At 42.9% G+C, this 14,990-nt stretch overlaps 1 protein-coding gene across 4 annotated transcripts in view; it reads right to left on the bottom strand.

Annotated features, from left to right (window-relative positions):
* bdg (sodium-dependent transporter bedraggled) overlaps nt 1-14,990 on the bottom strand; it is a 22,710-nt gene extending 7,720 nt beyond the window's left edge. Inside the window, exons 1-4 of one of the 4 annotated variants that reach the window (XM_076535304.1) lie at nt 14,166-14,990; nt 13,757-14,094; nt 9,771-10,704; nt 7,591-8,466 (exon numbers count right to left, since the gene is read on the bottom strand). In XM_076535304.1, coding sequence (XP_076391419.1) covers nt 7,591-8,466; nt 9,771-10,687 — 1,793 coding nt within the window. In that variant the 5' untranslated portion in view covers nt 10,688-10,704; nt 13,757-14,094; nt 14,166-14,990. Of the gene's footprint in view, nt 1-7,590; nt 8,467-9,770; nt 10,705-13,756 lie in introns of all 4 variants that reach the window. The other 3 variants (XM_076535305.1, XM_012296063.2, XM_012296068.2) reach the window with 3 other exon arrangements.

Raw genomic sequence — 14,990 nt, 5'->3', positions numbered from 1 at the left:
GACTACTATTTGACAGCGTTTTAGTTATGCTCGTTTATGTCCGCGTAAGCTTTGAGCTGAACAAACTGTTAACAGTATTAAATATAACAAAGCAAAGTGTAAAAAAACAGGTCGACCGGTCGACTTGAACGCGCGACACCGACGCATCGATGTCTCTAAACTGATTAAATGAGAAAATGTAACTTATCGCTTAATGTTCAACCAATTCCATCAACCTTGAACGATGATTTTTAACGTCGCTCGAATTACAACTTAAAGCGAGCATTGCGCGATTTTTCTACAAATAAAGCATCTATGATCAATTTCGGAGACTTAATCATAGAACAGAATAGTCGAGCTCCAGGGACTTGACTCGATTTCTCAAGGAAAACGAGTCATCGACGAGCAGCGATTCCTTATGACTCGATACGGTAAAGGTTAAGTCTCCTCGTCGAATCGAATTAAACAGAGAGACTCGAGGTAATCGTAAGAGATTACTTACGATCTCGTAGGAACTGAGATCGATAGTTATTCGATGACTAACGAAATAATTATTCTGGAGAAATTCGCGTCACCGGAGGGTCTCGTCATTCTTGGGACTTCATCGAGCACCGTTAAGAAGCAAGAAGTTGTCGGAACGAATCGTTAGAATCGATCGATACCTGATGCGATGTCTACGTTGACTACAGTAGAAATACTGACGGCAAATCGCTGGATCGTGGTTCATCTTGAACACATGTCACGGCAACGATGTCAATGACCGTCCGTTTCCACGGTGTCGATCGATTTTCCTCTTCCTTCGATCGCTCCTGCTATTCTACTCTCTTTCCGGGAAACTCGCACAAACAATAGAGCAACCAATTTCCTTCAAACTTTTTATCCTTTCTTTCTCCAGTGATTTCGAATCGTCTCCTGATTCGACGAGATTCCAGTCTCGTTCAGAGAGTTCCACGAAAAAAGAGAAGGACGTTCGAGTTTCGAAATTACTTTTTCAATTTCGAAGAACAATTTCACGATTACCGAGTCAAATGCTCCGTGGTGTTTTCTTCTTAATTCAGCTCACATTTCTTTGAAACGAACTTCAAAAGGAAAGAAAATCGAAGAACAATTTCCAAGCTTTAGCGATCGCTTTTGACGAACAATTTTACGGCTCTGTTCTCTTGGCCTATTTTAGCATTCGCGCGATTGTACCGGACTCCTTTCTTTTCGATTTTATTCACCGACGTTTCTTCTTTCTTCTGGAACACTACAAGGACACCGCAGGCTTGGAACATGCTTCCGTTTCGAAACGTTCTCGAACCTCGCGTTTTAGCGTCGTATCTTCGAGGTACGTAGAAGCTCCTAAACTCCGCGCCATGGCATTTAATTCCTCGAACAAACGATTCCAATTCGTGAAATATCTTCGAACACGTTTCGTATCGCGTAATCGGTCGATATTATGCTTTAAATGCGCCGCAATGCGGTTGTCGTTGTCGCCTTTTCGCGAGGTAATCGATCGAAACTCGTCGATTTTCGATCGTTCGTTTCAACCAAAAGAGGATCGATTTCGAAAGAAGCTTCAGGAAAGCAAATTCCGAAGAGAAGCTCCGAAAAGTTCGGAAAAACGTGGCAAATTCTCGCGATGGAATTTTCACAGGAGAGTACACTGCAACTTTTTATCGAAACACGTGGCTTCTACGGAGGCTCGTGCGTTTAAAGCAACCTGTGCACACCAACATCTACCAACGACTAATAAGACGCTCGGGGCACGATCCTTGGATGAGCATCGTTTCGTACACGGCCATCGACTTTGTTCGTTCTCTCTCAACTTTGCCGCGAGCTTAGATTCATGGAGAAACAAAGTTCCAAGCAATTAGTATAACACTCGGCTGCGACGAAAGTTAATCGTAACCGCGTTTCACGCTTTTGCCTTCGTTCTTGGTCTTCTACGCGCCTTCGAAACAGAACGTAATCCACTTGCTGCTACTTTGCAGCCCGTTAAGTTACACGATATTCCGAGATAAGTTGCGCCAAGTATCGACCACTGTCCTGAAACGAGTCCATCGTTCCAAAGAAATTTAAACGAATAAAACGGGGCTATCCACTATTCCTTGATCATTCGCGTGTCTTCCAAATGAACCAGCACGGTGACTGTGTGGCACTTCGCAGGCCGTTACGTTACACGGTATTCCAAGGCAATTTTCGACGCGTTAAGTATCGACCAGTGCAAAATGTCACCGAAGAAGCGGCGCAATCAGCTTTATCGCTGTTGCACATAAGACGATGTATGTTTTTCAAACGTGCATACGTAGAAAAGAAGAACTCGATGTTAACTATCGAAACACCACCATGGAACCAACAACAACACCAAGGGAAAACTAGGGGATGTGCAAGAAGGCATACACCTGATCGCTACTTTCCGGAACTAGTTGTCGCGATAGCGTGGACGGACCTTGAAGACTATACGATGCTTATACCGGGTACACCATTGCCGATGAACTGTACGTATATACTTACGTAGGACTCCTCGAGAACCGATGTATAACTGTACCCGGCTACAATCACGTGACGAACTGGTAGAAGAGCGCACGTGTATGCTCACGCGTGCGTGCTCGATCGTTCGTTGGATCGGTTAGATTCAGAGGCGGGATCGACAGTCATCGGTTCTTTCGAACATTAGTCAAGATAATGGAAAAATTTTCCAGTAACGTTTTTTTATTCACCTTCGGGACAAACACGAATATATAGACAGTGACGTGGGCGTGTACTCGCTCGAGCACGATCGCTCTTTCGATCTCGTAGAATTACGATCGACCGTCCTTCGTATGCCTTTGGAATAATTGTCCGAGTGATTCGGACGGATTTTCGAGTAATTTTTTTGATCGCTCTCGCGATAAAAACTGACGGGTACGTTGACCTTAACTGCTCTAAACTCCTACACGCTCTATAGGCGGAGCGTAGGAATTTTAACGAGTTCCTTGTTCGTTCGCGAAATATAGGGTTGTTCGAAAAGAATATCGATATTTTGTCAGAATATTAATACAAAGTAAATGCATGGAATTCCCGCAACGAGATCTTGGAATTAAGATACTGTTTTCAAAGATTACACAACGCAATCGAATTGATCGGCTGACTAAGACGTAAATTACGCGATTGCCCGATTTTGTTATGCAGTGTAATCTTTATTTCGCAGACACTTGACTTGCATTTCATACTTGTTTATGATATTACGTCAACCTGAGATAAAAGAATTGGAATTTCGGAGAGTAATTAATTAGCGAGTGCCTCTCGGAACAGTCGTAAACCTTCAAGTTATAAGCCGAAGATTTCGTACTCATTTAGTACGACGTTGACTAAATACGTCGGTGCAGCTGTGCCTACGGTATCAGGATAGCAGAAAAAGAGGGAGGCAAACGATCGAACGTGGTGCACCGTCTACATCGGTGTGCATCGCACATCAAGAATTTTGTTTATGTAACGTTCGCGACGTCAAAGGAATTTAGAATAACTTCGAGCATTATTCACGATAACTTGTTTGCTAATTCGGACACGCTGGAATTCGGAGATATTAGTACCTTATCCATACGAGTCCGCGCAAAAGGTAGCTGTCCCGTCTGAATACAATTCACGCAAACAGAGATTGTTACTATTTCCATTGAAGAAATTTGACGCGTTCGACACAACAGTGAATAATATTCACTGCAGCATATAAATGGTACGATGACCTACATAAAGCGGTGCGAGACGTTTGAAATCGGAGCGAAGAAACGTGCCTGTACATTCATTGTTTTCCGAATCGCGACTCGGTTAGTCGCAAATAAAGATGACACCGCACCTGCAGAAGCAAACGTCATTCATGTCGACCGTCACGAGACGTTATTGCGTATAAATCTTGCTAGGTGCACTCGACGATTTAAAAAGAAAATTTAGAAAACTTTCCGTCCCGTCTTGTTTCGAGGAACAAAGTTTACCGACGCTTTCAAAAATAAGATTTACTTCGCGGACCATCGTGATTCATACGAGAAATTTCATTCGAAGTTTATTTGCGGGCGAGACGGCGATACCGCATAAACCAGGCACGAGGTGGCTTTCGTCTCGATTTCGTCTCGTTTTCGAGCGCGAAAAAAATTCGCGTGAAACACGCTTACAGATCGGTGGTCGCGTACGCGTATCATCGAATGTACGCTGGTAAAACGAGTAGAGCCGAAAACCGCGCGTAATATCGACGATCGAGCGGTTATCGGCGCAACGCCACATCGCCGTTTCGTTCCACGTGCTTTCATGAAAGTTCTCGCGTGCGCGCCTCGCACAGTAATCCGCAAACATCTATTCAAATCAGATTCTAATAACCGCGTAATTAATGATATTCATAATTAAATAATTAACGCGTATTAAGGAAGCGTGACTTCGGAGGATACAGATTTTTTGGAGCACGTTTCATTATCGAATATTATTTTTAACGAAGTTACAACCGTCGAATTAAGTCGGTCATTTCGCGTGCAAAAACCTAATACGATCCTTACTCGCTTCGATTCGTTGAAACGAACGTTCGTTATGCTGGTTTCGATGATACTGCTTGTACAATTTTAACGGGATCTCGTGATCGTATCCTTGAGACTAGTGTAATTCGTGGCCGCGAAAAAGACGATTAAGTCACCTCTCGTGGAAACCGTTGTAATTTCTCTTCATCGCGCGATGCGCTGTTAATATCCTACATGTAGGTACCTGTGTCAGCGTTGTCGGAATAAGTAAACCTTTTCCTCGTTATTAGCACAAACTTGTCTACAAGGGTACTAATTTTACGAGCGGTATTTGTAACCGAAGATTCGGTGAATGTTCCGTATGCACCGTGTGTACGTGCATACAAGACACGTATGCAGTCGTATTGAACGTGCCGCAGACAATGACGGTGCGTAGGAAGGTAAACCGGAGCCACGCACTCTGATCACTACTCGACAACAGAGAAAAGAGAAAAGAGAACGAGAAAAAAGGGAAAGAGGGAGTTAAAACGCGTACAGCCATACCTACTACTTGCCAAGCCTCGATGCGCTTATCATGCTATCCGCGCGTGTGCGTCACCGTACAACCACGATGTACACGGTATACAGAAACCGTTCCAAATTGCAAACGATCGTGTCAATAATCCAAATTGCCGGTCGATGCGTTTCGAAAGTAAAGAGAGCTTACTGTACATATGTTTCAACATTTTCGGAGCGTTTCGATCGACGACGAAGTCTAGCAATTAAAATGAGACGAGGCGATCAGAGGATTAGGGTACAATTTCAACTTTTGACCAAGATGTATCGAGGCCTAAAGAAAAATTGTTCGAGGGTGCATATTTTGAACAACCATTTAGAAACCAAGTTCGCGTCTCAAAATTACAGACAGGAGAAATGCAACCAAAAGAAGTCGTTAAAATTCTCAGGGAAAGTTCACGTAACGAACGACTTGGACCAAGGATAAGAGAAACCGGTTACACACTTGTTAACCACGTGTCTAAGAATACGATGAATCTTTCCGATTTCTACGTCAGATCTTATGAAAAGGCTAGACGTTATCGTTATACTTATCTTTATTATTTGACAATAAGGCAAACGGAATGTTGCTGTTTCATTGCTAGTACCGTTTCACCGTTTTTCTAACGAAAAATTAATCGACCTGTCGGGTTCTGTTCGTTCTTACAAGAAAAAAATCGGTAGTACGCGCGTGGCAATTGGCGTCAGTGTTGCGAATAACCTGGTGCCCGTTTGTCGAGGTGGACTCGAACAAAGGCAACGGCTCCGCTTGGAAAATAATCAATAAGGACAAATGTTGCTACTATACGCGCTAGCTAGCCTAATGTGCGCGTTGACCGTACGATTCTTTCAAAATAATTATATGGTCGCGCGTATCTTGACAATGAATATTAATCATTAATTTCTTTTTTAAACTCGGTGATATGAGCAGCACTTAAATAAATGAAGTGTTAAAACATTGCAAACGTTTTGAATGTTTTTTCAACAATTACACAATCTTTTGAAATAAAGTGTCGAAGTCCTTACTGGTCTTACAGTTTAGAATGTCAATTATACAACCTCGAATAAAACAACCGCGATTATTATACCGGTATACCGTTAAGAGGGCTACATCAGGTAGTACCGTTGACCTGGAGCCATGTATTCCCGTACTACCGGTGACCCAAAAACAACTCTTATTGTTCAACAATCGAGACAATTATACGTTACGTCCTCTATTTGCATACAAGAGTGTGCTACCCCTCCGACAATTCGCAAGTATGATCCTCGTACGCATGATCCGAACGGCTTTTGAAATTAACGCTTTGAGCACCGTCGATGATTAACAATATTATTTCCTATCCATTATTTTGAAGATATTTCGAACAATGAAAGAAACAAAGTCTTCGACACCGAGGAATATGACTCGCGCCGGCCATCGACGAAGAAACCGTTTCGTGAACTAAGCCGACTCGAATAAAGAACGACACTCTAATACTGTCGAATTACAAAAGAAAGTGGTTACGTTGAATCATAATGTTACCGTCGACAAGGAAATTCTTAACCGTAACGTGTCATTCCGGCTAAGATTCTACCTTCCCACTCATCGATCTTTTACTAACACAGATTCAACGAACAAATTCCGAGAAACGAAATAATGTACAAAGCCTACGTTACGTTATGAACGTTAACGCGATTAACGTGAAATTTTCTCACGCCAGAAACGAGGAACTTCTTTCGGCTTCTTCTTTGAAAGATCTTGCTCCACGATGCTAGACAGGATTACGCAACAGGTTACACGGTTCATCGACGGCGAAACAATCTCTGGACGATCAAGATCATCGACCCTCATAAAGTCGATCGAATTTGTCCGTAACACGAATCGTTTTATCCTTCGATGATAAAATTTCGCTCGCGGATGTAAGCTATTTTAAAACTGAAATGAAGAAAGAAACGATCCAATTTTCTATGATTCAATTCCGTGCACAGAGAAAACTGATCAACGCGCAGGGGGCGGCGTGCACTCTATTTAATTGTTAGGCGTTCGTCGTTACGCACTCGACAAACAACGATCAAGAGTTTTCGCAACTCCCTCGTCAATTATTCCTGACACGCATCTTTCTAAAGCTTCGAATGCATACGTTTCATTACAGTCGTTGAACGATTGTTGAGACACGAAGAAACAGTTCTATTATAGATACAACTGTAGCGTTATGAATTTTATAATTGACAGAATGAATTTGACCCGGGCTAAAGTCGTAAATTGTCGTGCTAACAATTATCTGGATTAATTTCCCAACACCTTGCCCACCAACTGTATCGACGGTTTGCGTAAGAAGGATCTAAAGCGCGGGTAGCGTCAAGCTTGGACGAGCAACGTCCAACAACTAACTCGTTAAGGCCGATTCTCGTTTCCGGTGAGTGTGGCAATAGTTTCGAGCATAAAAAAGGACCAAAGACACTATCGCAACCGATCTTTGGGCCAACATTCTTCTCTTGAAAATCCATCAACAAGTGTTGAAAATTTTGAATTCGCAAACAAGTTAACTCGTACATGAAAAATAAAAGACACAAGTATAGTTGAACGTTCGGTTCCGCAGGAAATAGTAAGAAAGTTGATCGACGAACAAGGACTCACCGTCTAGAAGCGACGCGTTGCGGACTGGTCGCCGTGCTGGAAGGTGGACTGGTGGAAGCACCGCCGAAAGAGCTGGAACACGTCGTTGTTCCTGAAGTGATCGTGTCGCTACCGGTGGTCGTCGACAGGACACTGCTTTGTCTCGAAGAAACTTCGCGGCTTCTGGTAGCTTGCGATCGACTTCCTCGAAATTGCCGGCCACCCCTTCGCGGAGACACCGCGTTTGAACCGTGAACGTTCCTGACAGGAGCACTGGATGGCCTGAGCAGGGTGCCGGAAGTACCGTTCGTCTGTGCCGCGAGAATCTCTGGAGCGATCAGAGCGATATCCGGCAAAGAGTTCGGTGCGGACGCGACTGTACCGCTACGGTGATTGTTCGAATCGCTGCTCCGTTGCCGGTCCGTTCCTTCCGGTAGTCTCAGGTGGCGTAAACGTCTCATCGAGGCGCGTACCCAAGAATTAACCAGGGTACCACCGGTGTCGCGCGTTTCGCGATCGATGGCTTCGTTACTCGCGTTGCAACGCGTTGTTTCATCTTGTTCGATGTCGTTTGAATCGGCCAGAGGATCGGAGGTCGACCATCGAGAACCACCGACCACCAGGAGGGACTTCACCGTCCCAGAGACGGACATCGCGCCACTGCAACCCGCATCGGTAGCACGATGTTCGCAGCCGCGCCTGCGCCTCGCATTTTCACTGGTGGGGGATGTGCTCCCTCCTCGTTCAAGATTCTCTTGAACCGCGTCAACCGCAACGGGTGCTAACGACTCCGTAGGCCGCGGACACTCTACTTCCTCCAGCCACGACCAGTCTACTTCCGAACACTCTGAACATCCGTCCTCTGGATTTGTGTCCGCATCCTCTCCCGTTGAACAGCTGCAAAAGACAATCCCGTTTTAATCCTTCACGATCCGCTTATAACGTTAGAGTAACAACTAAGGACGCGAATCCTGCTTTTCGATCTTTTTTTTCGTTGTACTTTTCAAATTTCGCGGACTTAGGACTATCGTTACCTCGTGATTTCTTTTACGGTACTCCTAAGCAAAATAGAGCACATAGCATAAATCTTTTACACGGATCGACTTATCCGAACGTCCCACGATCGTTAGCGGGAAGAACGGAATAATGTGTCCTAAATAGGCAAGCACGGGTCACGAGGCGAAAGTTCTAAACGAATCCTTTGTTTCTCAGGCGTGGCTGCACGCGCCACTTGGGAGATCCGATTCCAAACCGAGTCGACTGGCATCCACGCTTCTCGCGCGCGACTCGTGGCATTACTTCCGGTTAGCCACGCTCACCATACTCGTGAGAGATTTGATGCGAAACCGCACGCACCGAAGTATTTCCTACGCGATTCCTTCGGCTTCCACCCGTAATACACATCCGTCCATCTAACTCGAACCGATTCGTCGCTTAAAGAACGTTTACATAATCATTCGCATTTAATTGTTCGAACGATATCGACAAAGAATATTGTTTATTGCACGTTAGAAAGTGACGAGACTATCGAACGGAAACGTCTGACCCTTCACCTTCGTTTCTACTTGTGGGACGGTGATACAGCACACGAGACTCTGCTCGCCCCTTCTACGTGCCCAACGCCATGCCAAACGCGTTTTTATTCTCGTTATCGGAGAAATTGTCTACCCTCTGCGATAAACGGGACGTTAACGTCAACCAGAGCCGCTGGGTTCGACGGTGACGAACGAGAAAACGACAGAAACGAATAACGCATTTTAAAATACAAAGTAGAATGAAAAAACAGTTTCACCGCGCTGAATTCACGGAACAACAACGATTACTCGATGCATTTAGAAACGCGTTATGCGAGCAACGTCGAGTAGCTCTCACCTGGTTACGAGTCTTTCGTAACTGTGTTATTTGTTCGTAAGAAGTATCGTGAACCTGTTACTCAAAAATCGGTACTCGAGACTAATATCATTTGGAATAACGCGCTTGCCGAAGCATTTCACCGCTGATAATTGTTATAACGCGTTTTATCGCGTGCATCCATTTCACAGCAGAGTTCAGCGTTAATAAATTCCTTGATGCCAACTATCGTAGATATATCATGTCGTCCTCGTTCTCTTTCTCCCAGCGACTGCCATTCTTTCGACATCTTTCCATATACAAATTAACGAAGGAATTGAAAACGAATAATTAATAACCGAGAATCGTACCTTAAACTAAAACTGGACCTATGAATACCATTGGAGGAAGCGGATGGTCCTCGATTGTATTCTCTCAAACTGGGAGATCTGGCGAATTGAGAAAACGTATCCTGTGGCAAACTATTGAATGTTGCGCCTTCCGTCCACGATTTACGATGCATGTGTCGAAAAGCTCCTCCTATTTTGTTCGCTTGTTCTTCATGGCGTTGTTTACCGGCAACCTCGTTGTCCACTTCCAACTCATAATCGACGGAAATTGATCTTATCTTCTTTGAAACGTTTTCGCAAGATTTGTTCAAACTTGAAGGCAACTCGAAGGCCGAATTATTGGAGTCCATGTCTTTCCAGCTGAAAGCGCGACGGCGATTCAACAGATCTTCGTCCTCCGTCGTTGATCCATAAGGATCCGTAGGCTTGTCGGGACGATCACGGTTCGTTTCGATCTGATCCTCGCTGTCGTCGTGTTCCGTGAGGAAGTTGAACGCATCGTTGATTTCCTGCGCTTCGAACGTTTCGTCCTCTTGCTTCTCGGAGAAACGGTGACCGTCCTCGCGAGTCGACCCGCTCCCATGGTCGACCGTGTCCTGATGCTCCTCGTTAATATCGGAACAGGTCTTCCTTATAACTGGTTCCAAGTTCCTGGTAATGTCGCGAACCCTTTTTATCGTGTCCGATGAAACCACGTCGATTCTTTTACGAATAGGTACCACTTGATCGTGGCCCAGAGTGACCAATACGTAACCGTTGTCGCTGATGCTCTGCACTTGTTCCTGCTTCCTGGTCAATGACAACGTTTCCTCTAATTTCGGTGGACACACGTCTAGTAGATGCTCCTGTTCGTCGGAAGACGAATCTTGAATCGATACCCTTGGTACGCAAGCATCGTTCCCAAGATCGATCAGATCGCCATCTTCGGTCGAAGTCATTTTGCGACCATCAACGCCTGGAACAAGAGAAAAAAATTAATATTTATTACCGACTGACGAGAGAAAACCGTCCGAGTTTAGATGAAACGGATATAATCTGACTAACATCGTCCCACGAACTAAGTGGGACGAGTACTTTTTCTCTTCAACCGTCTGAACCTGTCCCACATTCACTTGACCCGGGGATGAAAAATGCTCGTCGAAGTTCATTGCGATCGAAACTGACTCCGTGATTAGGATTATTCTCGACAAATTCTGAATTAGTTTTATAAATCAATGGAATCGTCGGTGAATAATCCATGTAATTAAGTCCCGAAATGAATTACTCACTATTTTGAAAATATTGTAGAACATTACGAAGTATCCATATAGTTGTCATAGCCTGCACAGTTTTTGATTAAAATGAAATCAATTAGTTTGGACGGATCGTGCAAAGAAATGTGACGCGAATAGCTAACCGTTGAAGAAAATAAACTGAAGCTTCGCCAACGCGTGTTATATCATTCGTAACTATTAACGACACGGCGCTAAGAACAATTTGCAAATTATTTTTAAAAGAATACATCCGGAAGATCTGCCGCTCGGCGAAAACAATGCGATTGTAATGAAGACTACGCAAATATAAAATCGAGAATGTTAATCTCATTAAAGTAACAGTCGTGAATATTAAACTTTCGATGCATGTATAGTGCATCAATAACCTTCCATTTCCAAATAATTCCATTACGATATCAGTTATCGTTAATTAACACGTATTGTGTCGATAACGATCAAAATTGTTATTAGTGTAGTAGATAAAAGATTATCGGTAAGACTCGTAAAATACCATTCGACGATATAGTGGGGTATGAAATATAGCGCGGTCGTAATATCATTCGAACACAAAAGATAATTCATGCGTCGAAATATAAGTTTCGAGGAGATAAAAAGCTCGAAGCTAGACGATGCAAACTTAAAATTAATTTTTCAGTTGTAATCTGAACAGCCTCGGGGATACGGCCCGTCTACATCGATAAGCTCTTCGTGCTTTAATTTATGACCGAATTATATCTCTGAAGCCAAGTGCAACCTTTCTCGCCTTATTGCGTTGTGATCGGTGAAATTACCTTCGTCACGAATCGAATAGTTCTAATTTTACTCCAATGAACAAAAAATAAGAGAAATAAAATGAAATCAATTGAACACCTCGCAAAAATAACAGGAATCTGACGAAACAAATGCAATTTTGCTAGAACCCTGAATTGAAACAATGTTTCGTAACGTCGTGTTTTTTGGTCAGTACATTATCAAAGTTGTAGGGAACATGATTCATTCGTTAATTGATTCATTTGCTTCGCCACTTGTGAACAGCGTTTCTGTATTGTTGCCCTTTTAATCGCTCGCTACATATTCCCAGCCCTGTACCAAGCGTACGAATTCCAAGCGAAAAGTTTACCAATTAACGCCGTTTATGTAGATAGTACCACGTCTCGTTATCATTTTTAACCGAATACCCATTGCGTACGATTATTATGTGCGTATACGTTTTATTATACATATGTTTACTTTGACCTGAATTAATACGGACGGAGTTAAAATTAATTTCAACTAGAAAATCAAGTCGTTTTGTCGGTGATTAACGCTTTATCTACGGACGTCTCATCTTTTCTCCATTATCACTGTTCGCGGTCACATTTTCGATATACTATAGTCTACACTATGATATAACAAGGTCGTAAATTAAACCCACGTCAAACGACACCTCATTTACAATAAAATCGAAACTCTCAAGATAATATGCTTCGTTCTGTTTTAAGATTTCGTTTTGTTTCGATACATTATACATAAAGAGCCGTGATGGGCAGCTGCGCCTGTGAGGGCGCGATGCACGAACGTGTAAACGGCGTGCATTCACGGGCACCAATAGGTAATAGTTTGCAGGCGCTGTACTCGTTTAGTTGTCAAGAGTGCGGGGATATTCCTAGCTCTAAGATCTCCCGGTACGGCACGGACTGATACTCTACAAAACTTTTTTCCGTACGATCTGCTTCGAACGTACGAGTCCTTGAATTGCTATTTCGACACTCGACTTTCGCAAATTATAGCATCTGAAGGGTTTTACGACCTCGATATATCTTGGCAGAGACCATACGCTTCGAACAATTCAATTCGCTTGCTACAAATGCGTCAATGTTTGATAAGAAACTTTGATGATAAGTAGACGAAGAAAATAGACATAACTTTTTATCGCAAATCTGTGGGTTCCAAAAGTTGTAACTAGAATCGAGTGACTGTCACGGTCAATACTTTAGGACGAGCCCGTTGCCAGCACACTTGTCCAGGTAACAGGTAAACCAGTAACCGGACCTTCTCACTTCTCAGCTGGCTACGGCTCTACATAGCTCATTCGTGAATCACAAACCAGGACAACGCCTCGAGAATATTCCTGCAGGGCTTCAAAACTAATCAACGTCCGAAAAACTAACCGAGTCGAACGGTCTTCGCTTTTCTCATTCAACGTGACTGCATGGGCTCGTTGATTTTCTGCGATAAAAATCTCGAGCTTCCGTTAAACGTTCGTTCGAAGTGCTCGTGAACTCTTCGAAATACTTTACGTTCACTCTCGCGAAAACGATAAACTTCGATTTTTCTACAACTATTAGTATGAATGCACGTGTTATAATTTAATTCTCAATTGAATTTGTTATTCGACGTAATATTTTTAATCTTTACTGAGAACATTCGTGATGAAACGTAAAATGGAAAGAAACGTTTGAGCGAATAAATAGTCAAAAATCGTGTATCCGTTTCTCGTTTACTTCCTTTTGCTTTCCTTTCTCTTCGCGAACGCGACAAAAATGATGCATAAATGCAAATATATTTAATGCGTGATACATGAGCAGCACACGATGGACATCGATACTCATTTGAAGGTCAACTACTCCTCAATATTTACGATAACTGTTATTTTTAAGATAATTTTGCCGGCTACTTTGATCAAGCATCGAAGCAATGTTAATTTTCCAGAAAAACGTTAAGCAACTTCAACTTAATCGACGAAAACGTAAATGTACTTGATACAATACATACCTTCGTTTCTATGAGGTTTTCAAAAGCGTGTCCGGGAAATCGAAATTCTTGCGCTTCCACTGAAGATGATCGCGCAAGATCCAACGTTGCAAACAATAACAAACGGTTTCATTTCTTTACGAAATTGTTTTTAAATTAAACGCAAAGCTTGCTTCGCTCATGGCAAAATACGAGAACTGCATATATCTCGTGATCACGTTTCTTGTGTATTCGTCTACGCCATTTTACAGCGTAAAAGTTCATGTATACGGTTCAAACAACTGGAACCGATCGACGTTCTTTAAGATGCAGCAACTCCCTGGAATTCGTGAACCGATCGAGAACGAGCATAACGCCATCTAAAAATATTACAGGCTTGCTTAGCTCAAAGCGCGCCTGTTCAATTACAAAAAAAAAAACGTTAACTCGCCTCTGTTCCGTAGTTATTTTTAACAGATTTATAGATTTGCAAAAATAAACTCGAATGTGTTCCTATCTGTAACTTTAAATTTGCAAATAACTACTTATTACAGTCACAAATCAAGATTCGTATTGGCCAGTCTTTCGAAATGAGTATTTATAATTTGTCGATCTTCAAATTTATTTTGATTATATATACTTATTTTTGGAGGTCTAAACGACAGCTTATTCGTTTTTGTATGCGAATAAAAAATCACTCTTGTCACCGACTGTGTGCGATTCTCTCAAAATAATCTGAGATCCATTTCGCATTTACTTGCTCCGTTATTCTTGGTACTGGTCACGTCGTCACTCGAAAAATCAAACTGTGCACACTCGCGTGATTTCGATAGTACGGTTGCAGCCAACAGTAACCACAGCAAAACATTTGCCGTTGATTTCTGTAATTTTGAACGCCACTATTTATTTCCTTCTTCTTGCACTTTTGTATTTTTCATTTGAATGTTTAAACTTTAAACCAAGTATTTGCTGTAATACGCCACGTAGATGATACGAAACAAGTAATATATACTTTACGGTATCCGCGTAAGGCACGCACTGAGAAAGAACGAACGTCGGCAAGGAGAGCCCGATGCGTGCATTCACCAATTCACTACCGATCTTCGGTACGTCTATGTGTGCGTACCTGCTTGCTTGGCCATCGAAAAGAGAGTATGCAGACCCAATGGCAGAGAGAAAGGGAAGCAAGAGGAAAGAGTCAGCAGAGAGAGGGTGAAAAGGAGTAGGAGAGCTGAAGAGAACAAGCATAGGCGAAAGCGGACACGCAAGCCACAAG

Source organism: Megachile rotundata, chromosome 9, assembly GCF_050947335.1.
Source record: "Megachile rotundata isolate GNS110a chromosome 9, iyMegRotu1, whole genome shotgun sequence".
Classification (NCBI taxonomy): Eukaryota; Metazoa; Arthropoda; class Insecta; order Hymenoptera; family Megachilidae; genus Megachile; species Megachile rotundata.
The sequence above is the reverse complement of the archived record's forward strand: the minus strand, read 5'-3'. Positions and strand labels throughout refer to the sequence as shown.